The following is an 8,730-nucleotide window of genomic DNA, read 5'->3' as shown; positions in this document are numbered from 1 at the left end:
TCGACGGAAAATTGACTCGAGATATCACCTCGTCGAGATAAAAATAAATTCCTAGCGTGTCTAAGGAAAGCAATCAACATTTCGTCATATTCAGCATGCTTCAGAAGTTGGAAAATTCTCTGCCAACTAACCATACCACATTACTTTGAGAACACGAGTCAAACTTCCTGATTGATTAACCAAAATTCTACTTCATTCACATCCTAGCACACGATAGAAGGGAGAAGGAAAGAGAATAAAGAAGAGCGCTACTTGACATATACAAGTTCTAATGCCCGTGAAAGGATGAGTCGTGCGCACTGCGCATTGCTAGAAAAATTAGAGAAGACGTGATTTGGATTTCCCGGTCTCTCCGACAAATGGATACTGGACTATCGGAAATTGCTTCCGCAGCACAAGGAGCGCGATTTCCTTTCTTCCATCTGTACACGTGTTAAACCTAGCTTTAAGACTTGAAAAAAAAACAAAAAAAAAAACTACCTTGAAGGCTACTCTTACATCCGAATATTGCTGCAGTATACGTCGTCCCTTTCCGCAGCACCCGCGAGCTACAGTAATGGTTCTAATTACATCGAGATAGTGGAATGTGAAATCACGGGCTGGCGGCTATCTCTCCTCTGAGTTGAATTTGTTCCACGCCTCCTGAAAATTGAAGGTGAAGGGAATAAGACAGCATGAGAAACATAGTGCTGAATTAGGCATCTCAAGCACACCATTTTCCACCAATACGAATAACTGATTGCTCTAAATTTTTCACCATTTATTCATGGAGATAAATTCTCAAAATATTACAGCTTCATTTCAGCCCTAGGGTTTTTGGTGCTTAGAAGTGGCTACGCGCAGGCAAGTTGAAAGCCAAAAGCAGGGGTCAGAATATCCACCTTGAGAAGATCAAAGACCTTTTCGCAGATGTACTTCTGCTGAATACTTGCGCCTCGTTGTTGTAATTTGTCTGGATGAACACAGAGAGTGGCCTTCCTGTAAGCTCTCTTGACGGCAGCGGAGGTTATCACTTCTGTCAGTGGAATGGGTTGCCATCCACTGTCAGGTCCTAGGATCTGGCAACCAAGGAAGTCCCACTTTAAGAAAAACTCGTGAAGCAGTAATTTATCAGTTTTCTAATGCTTCTTTGTATCAACACACAATATCTAATGCAGAGATCCAAAATACTTCACAAAGACATCTACACAAAAAGAACGTCTAGAAAGTTTAAAGTGGTTTCATTAATTTAATTTGGTTGTTGGGCACATAAACTACATAAGAGACTACAATTTCAATCTTCCAGCACTAGAGGAAAACCAGGCTAGATTTCTTGCATAAAACAAATGGAAATGCAAAATCATACATATTGCAATGTCGAGAGCAATGCACGTAGGTTCCCTTCTTTATTGCTTGACCACCTTTTGACGTCCGCATCAAGAGTTTCAGCCAATCTCTGCAATGGTAATGTATACAAGAGAATGTTTTATGCAAGATCCACACAATGCCACAGTTATGAAGAAAGCACTCACATTTCTCTCCGCTTGTTCTCTCTGAGCAAGTAGATCACGCATATTCTTTTCTGCAAGAGCCTTAGCCTGAGAACACCATAAAGGTGGATTAGTCATCAGAATGTTTCAAAAACCATTTTAAAGTGATGGAAGAGGGGAAATCATACCGCTCGTTCAGCTGTCCGTCGATGTCTCTCTAACCTTGCTCTACACCTTTGAGCTGATTCCCCTTCCACTACTTCAGATCTCTCACTATCATGAGAACCTTAGGTATAGGCAAAAATGACACATTACAATCGATCATAGTTAGAAAATGGAAACAAAAAATAGAGACGCGCTGTTTGGGTCCTAGCACAAGCACAAAGAGTGTTAAAAACTATCATAGCAGCCATACTGCTCACCACTATATCCAGAGGAGGACGCATATCTAGAATTAATGGAACAGCCTGCACTTTGGTTTTGTGTGTCCCTCAGATCCTGCAAGACAATAACATTCAAGGCATTGTCAGACAAAACGCATGCCAATGTAGAGACAAATCCACTAAATCTTAATATGTTCGTACTAAGAGAGAAGTAGGAAATGTTTGCACCCACCAATGATTGTGAACTTTCTCTCATTCCATTATATCTTGAAGTGGAGAATTTATCAGAAGTGGCCTTCTCAGCCATTGCCCTTTCAGCAGCACGCTCTCGAGCCTCTGCTGTGGCTCTCTCCATAGCAGCTCTGAACCTCGCCTCTGAAGAAGACTTCTCAGTAAATGTTCTTTCCCGGGCCTCAGCACACACCTTCTCCAATCTTCCACGTGCCTCCATCATTGCTCTTTGCCTAGCTTCAGTAGTTGCTCTCTCCAAAGCAGCCCTTTCTGCCCTCTCACGAGCTTCAGATAATACCCTTTCACGGGCTTCAAGGGTTGCTCTATCCACCGCCATCCTGTCCTTTTCTCGTTCCCTTTCTCTTTCCCTCTCCTCTTCCAGCCTTCTAAGGCGCTCCATTTCCAGTTCTTGCTCTTTTCTCAACCCATCAGCATCCGTCGATTCTGCCATCGTTGCTCTATTTACAATTTTCTCTATTCCAACTCCAATATAGGGAGCATTCTGCTGCTTTCCTGTTTTCTGAGGGTTTAATAGATCTGGCTGAGATGTCTCCGTCTTCTTTCCCATATCAAATCCCTCTTTCATGACTTGAGTTGATGTAAACTTCTCCTTCTTTTCATTTTGATGCGAAGGAACCCGGTTCTGCTTGATATTATCTTTTCTTTCTCCCTTTTCATGGACAGATTTTCTCTCGTTATGTGAAGTATTGCGACTGTCGTGGGAGACTCTTCCACTAGCCTCAACATCCATCTGCTCAACCCCAGCAAAAGTAGCACTAGTCTTCTTATCTCTGTTGTCCAAAGGCTGTGACTCTCTGATGTTGTCCATTTTAGATACATCCTCTCTATTTTTCAAACCGGCTTGGGCCACACCAGAAAACTTACCACCCTCATCAGTCATCTTTGTAATTTCAACTGCCAATGGTTTCTTTTCACTTCCAGACTCATTCATAGAAACTTTACTGGCCTGAGTAGAGGCCTCTGTATTTGTTGACGTTTCCAAGTTTTCATCACATTCCCCAGGCGCACTATCTGCTCGGATTTTCTCAGTACTATTTTGCTGGCACACCTGATCCTTCTGGGCTAGCTTATAATCTTGTGTCAGACTACTAAATTCTCCTATATCACTTACTTCGTGGAGCCTGTCATTAATCACTTCAAACTCAATATTATCTTTGAATGCATTATCCATTTCTTCCGGTTCGGATCCCTTATCAAATGCCACTTTGATCTCTTCATTCTTCTCGACACCCATCAAAGCTTCATGATTTTCTGCAAACCCAGCAGCCTCTTCAACACATTTCTCGTTTTCTTCATTTGCTTGAGATTTATCGACCACTTTTTCAGCTGCTCCTCTTCCACAAGCCGGCTTTAGCATCTTCCCACTGTCTTCCTGTTGCCTAACTTCTGCCGGTTTTTTCTCATCTTCGTGAATTTCCTGGGCTTCTTTTACTTTCTTCTCTCTCTCTTCCACTTCAAGAGCTTCTCTAAGCATCTTCCCCTTCTCTTCCTTCTCAATAGCCTCCCTGAACTTCCTCTCAATTTCTTCATGCTCACGAGCCTCTCTTAGTCTCCTGTCCTTCTCTTCCTTCTCAAGAATCTCCTTTTGCCTCCTTTCATTCTCCTGCTGGCCACAAGCCTCTCTTAGTCCCCTGTCCTTCTCTTCCTTCTCAAGAATTTCCTTTTGCCTCCTCTCCTTCTCATTCTCCCCCTGTTCACGAGCCTCTCTAAGTCTCTTCTCCTTCTCTTCCTTCTCGAGAATTTCCTTTCGCCTCCTCTCGTTCTCTTCCTGTTCACAAGCCTCTCTTAGTCTCCTATCCTTCTCTTCCTTCTCAAGAATTTCCTTTCGCCTCCTCTCATTCTCTTCCCATTCACAAGCCTCTCTTAGTCTCCTATCCTTCTCGAGAATTTCCTTTTGCCTCCTCTCCTTCTCATTCTCCTCCCGTTCATGAGCCTCTCTAAGTCTTCTCTCCTTCTCTTCCTTCTCCAGAATTTCCTTTCGCCTCCTCTCATTCTCTTCCAGTTCATGAGCCTCTCTTAGTCTCCTCTCCTCTTCCTTCTCGAGAATTTCCTTTTGCCTCCTCTCCTTCTCTTTCTCCTCCCGTTCATGAGCCTCTCTTAGTCTCCTCTCCTCTTCCTTCTCGAGAATTTCCTTTTGCCTCCTCTCCTTCTCTTTCTCGTCCCGTTCATGAGCCTCTCTAAGTCTTCTCTCCTTCTCGAGAATTTCCTTTTGCCTCCTCTCCTTCTCATTCTCCTCCCGTTCATGAGCCTCTCTAAGTCTTCTCTCCTTCTCTTCCTTCTCCAGAATTTCCTTTCGCCTCCTCTCATTCTCTTCCCGTTCATGAGCCTCTCTTAGTCTCCTCTCCTCTTCCTTCTCAAGAATTTCCTTTTGCCTTCTCTCATTCTCTTCCCGTTCACGAGCCTCTCTTAATCTCCTGTTCTTCTCTTCCTGCTCGTCAGCCTCCCTTAGTCGTCTCTCGCTATCTTCTTTATCTTGAGCTTCTTTTAGCTTTTCTTTGTCTTTCGGCTCCTGGAGCTTATTCAATTTCTTTTCCTCCTCTTCTTGCTCAGACACTTCTTGGAGTCTCCTTTTCTTTTCCTCTTCCTCAGCAGTCTCTTCCTTCTTTTGACCGTTTTCTGTCCACTTGAAATCTCCCTCCGGATTCTTCTCAGTATTTTCATTCTCTAAGGTCATCCTTCTGCCATGCTGTATTTTCTCTTGCCCAATAGCTATTCCAGGTCTTCTTTCTTCCCAGTCAGAAATCTGCTCTCTTATCTTGTAACTCTCCTTTAATTCCTCAGATCCAAAGCTTGGACTCACCTTTTCCAGATTCTTCCCATCTTGCCCACGCTGCACACCCTTTCTAGCATCAATGTCATTCACTTCACCAAGAACTTTGCCCATGCTCTCGTGTTTCTTCATATATTGAGCATTCTCAGGCCAACTGCAAGTTTCAATCTGATGCGAAGCCATCTTATGCTTTTTTTCAATCCCTTCACTCTGAACAAATCCTTCAATCACTTTATCTTTCCTTTCATGGTCTTTTTGCCTAAGGACCTGCTTAGCTGCTGTAGGTTTTTCCTTGTTTCCCATCCTTCGGCCACTGTCATCAAACTCCATCCCCCTATATGCTTCTCTGTCCACTTTCATCTTCCTACTGCTTTCTTGGGTCTCAAAAGCTTTGACATCTGCCTTTTTCCCAATCTGTCCATTGCCATGATTGTTAGCATACTCAAAAACTCTTTCCCTGTTTGTATGCTCATGAGCCCCTCCAGATCTATCAATTCCTGTCATTTCTGAAAGCAGCGTTGCTTCTTTCCATCCAGCAGCTTCCACGGAGTTGCCAAACATCTGAGACGAAGATGATTCTTTCCCTCGTCTTTTGGAGATATTTTCATCTGAAGTAACCTGATTTGGCTCCATCACATTCCGTGTAATGTAGCTTTGCATTTCACCGCTATCTCTCTGATTGGGGGCTTGCACTCTCTCAACCTTTGGACTATGCATCTCATCAGCCACCTTACTTCTTACTTTACCCATTTTATCTTTAGAGTCTTTATAAGAGCCCAGTTTTGTACGGCGCACACCCTCCTTCTTTCTTTGCATCAAGTCTCTGGCGCTTCTCAGTCTGGCTTGAGCTTTGTCCATCGCTTCTTTCATTGCAGCAGCAGAGGCTACTGCTGCAGATGAACTGGCATCTACCTCTACATCAAAGAAACGAGGAGAACCATCACCTTCACTCCCTTCAGGAGACATCTCCTTCCAGCTTGAAGCCGATCTGCTGGCATCTCCAATTTTGAAATCAAATGCAGGTGGCGGTCTCGAGGGTGGTGGCAGATGAGACGGTTCAGTTCTGAGGCTGATCTCCGAAATCGTCACAAATGGCTTATTGGGGCAAGAATCCATTCTTCCATATTCCCTTTGAGGTCTCATATCGTTTTCATACGTTTCTCGGTAATTGTCTGTGTTAGAGGGGTTTGATACAGTCTTCCTAAGATGTTTGCCTTTTCCCTTCATTCTTTCCCTGCAAAAACTAACATCTGGGTTGTCGTCACAAGTTTGCCACAAGGATGGATCTGAATACTCTTGATATGGAATAGTAGATCTTTGATCTACTAAATATGAGAAACCAGGAACAGCACGAATCTGATTTGCATGTCTAATCCCATTTGAAGTTTCTGAGTTGCTTCTGATGTTGGCTTTATGGTACGACATGTTGTACTCTATGTCGGCATCTACTGAATTATAAGGATCCCCATTGGAGAAGAATTGATTACTCCCGGAATGGTCCGACTCCTCGGACAGATAATCGGATGCCGATGGGGTCCTGTGAACAAAGAAGTTGAAACCGAAAACATGCTCCACGGTTAAAAGAAGCCCTGCTTTGCTTTGAGTCGGTTAACAATGCCGTAAGCCATGATATTTACAGAAAATAGCTTAAATTTACAGTCTTTTTGAAGAGCATCATTCAAGAATTCAGAGTTTTTACACCCAGATAAGGAAAAATGAGCAAGCCAGCTTCAATAATGATTCACCGCACTTGGACAACAACCCAGAAGGTTTCCCATACCGAAAATACTCAAATTTTGCTGAAAATGAAATATTTGCCTTGACAGAGAAGTTCGCTGTAACGCAGTTAAACCTGCCAAATGACCTGGTAAATCAAATTCAAGTAACTTGCACTTGCAAGAATGATTTGTCTCATCCACCAAACCCCACAAAACTAACCCCAACCCCCCCTCTCTCCAAAAAAAAAAAAGGACCCTGCTTTGACATCTGCACTTCGCCTGGAAGCCCCGCAACCCACAAAGCAAAATCGTACCATGCCCAAGTAACTAAATTAGTAAATGACCAAGCGATTCTCATCCAGCAAGCGAAAGAAGAAAAACAAATAATAAGAAAAAGATAAAGAACTTGATACATTGTTCTTCAAGCAACAGCCCAAGAACTCCTAACTAATTAACTCACCAACCAGAAAACCGTTTAAATAGAGCAGAAACCAGACAGCTAAAGACAATCACAGCCGCATTCTCTACTCCGGAAAATAAACAAAAACCAACCCAAGAAAAGAAGAAATGCAGAAGAAGAATCCCACAAACATGCAAACTGAAGGAGATAGAAATGCACACACACGACACATACCAAGCTTCATCACTGGAACCACAGTCTCCGCCATTGGACTGCCTAACCAAAACCTCGAGCCCGTCGGCGAAATCGAGGCCCCCGTACCCGCCGAACACCTCGGAGTAGTCGAACCCGGGGCTCCGGACGTCGAAGAAGGCGTCGGCCTCGCCGGCCGCGGGGAGATCCAGCACGGGAATCGCGGAGGCCCGCGGCGCGTGGAAGCCACCGAATATCTCGCCGTAGTCCTCCGCGCGCGGGGAGAGGGCGGGGACGCCGCCGTACCTCGGCGGGCCACCGAAGACGTCGTCGTAGATGGTCTTGGGCGCGTGAGCTGGCTTCTTGGGGAGCTTGCTCGGATGGAGAGAATGCGGGAGATTCTCCATTGCTGCGAAGCTCGAGGTTCTTACGGCTCGCGGGGGTGCTCTTCAGCAGAGATTGAGGGTGGTTTGAAGTGCTCGATTTTCGCAAGATTATAGCTTTCTTGCTAGTTGCAGAGAACACAGAGCAGACAGAGAGAGAGAGACAAGAGAGAGACAAAGAAAAAGAAAATATTGAAAAAAGGGTAAGAAAAGCGAATTATTTGTATGTTAGGTGAAATGACGAAAGTGGGTCTCGGAACTTTTGTAGAGGCGTGGGGTCGAATTACTATTTTTGTGAATAGCACTTTATTTTGTTTGGTTCTTGGAGAAATTCAAAAGCCAAAAATACTGCTTTGACCTCGTACGTATAATATTTACCAGAAATTCATTGATTGTGGACAAGAACTAAAACAATGAAATTTCAACTCTCTCGAAAGCCAATAGGCATGTGGTCCCGCTGGCAAAAAGATTAGGAAGTAAGAACGTTAATATTATAGATACGAGGTTCGACTCCCGCGCTACGTAAAAAGGCAGAGCAAAAGTGAAAATTCTTTTATCGGTGTCACTCCTTTTTGCATTCGGATTTTGATAGACTATATAAATTTTGAGAAAACTCCAAATAAGAGCATGAAACGTCCTCTTTTCAAATCAAACCTCAAGTGGCCATGACAATTTTTAATAAGGGCTTAACCTCGGGTTCTTTGTTTTCTTAATTTTTTTTCTTTTTCTTTTTTTCGCCCGTGGTCGATCTTCGGGGATGCATGGAGAGAGCCGGGCGAGGGCCGCCCTTGAAGCAACCGGCGAGGCCGTCCCTCCCCAAGACCCGATGAGGGTTACTGGACCCTTGCCGACCGCAGCAAAGAAAACGAAAGAAACATGAAAAAAAATGAATAAAAAGATAAGAATAAAATTTGTCTATGGACAAAAGTGGCTTTGACCGGTCGAGATATTTAGTCGATCGGTGAGGGAGGTCATTATTTGAAACTGCCATGGTCACTCAAACTCTTATTTGAAACTAACATGGTCATTTCATATTCTTGTTTGAAAAAATAATGGCATTTCATAATCTTATCTCGACAGCTCCCTTCAGTTCAAATACTTAATTTTTAGCAAATTCTCTTTTATTCTATTTCCCTAATCTTAAAGTTTATCCTGTGTTCTGC

At 43.7% G+C, this 8,730-nt stretch overlaps 1 protein-coding gene across 1 annotated transcript; it reads right to left on the bottom strand.

The window, feature by feature from the left end:
- Window positions 1–306: 306 nt before the first annotated feature.
- Window positions 307–7,770, bottom strand: LOC115728212 (auxilin-like protein 1). Its single transcript, XM_048280323.1, has 9 exons — window positions 7,227–7,770; window positions 4,162–6,411; window positions 2,085–3,693; window positions 1,892–1,967; window positions 1,658–1,755; window positions 1,512–1,577; window positions 1,346–1,435; window positions 882–1,058; window positions 307–642 (listed from the first exon to the last, which is right to left on the bottom strand). The coding sequence occupies exons 1-9, from the start codon at window positions 7,589–7,591 to the stop codon at window positions 607–609; spliced, it is 4,767 nt and encodes a 1,588-aa protein (XP_048136280.1). The 5' UTR covers window positions 7,592–7,770; the 3' UTR covers window positions 307–606.
- Window positions 7,771–8,730: the final 960 nt, after the last annotated feature.

Source organism: Rhodamnia argentea, chromosome 1, assembly GCF_020921035.1.
Source record: "Rhodamnia argentea isolate NSW1041297 chromosome 1, ASM2092103v1, whole genome shotgun sequence".
Taxonomy (NCBI): Eukaryota; Viridiplantae; Streptophyta; class Magnoliopsida; order Myrtales; family Myrtaceae; genus Rhodamnia; species Rhodamnia argentea.
This window is presented reverse-complemented; position numbering and strand designations above follow the sequence as displayed.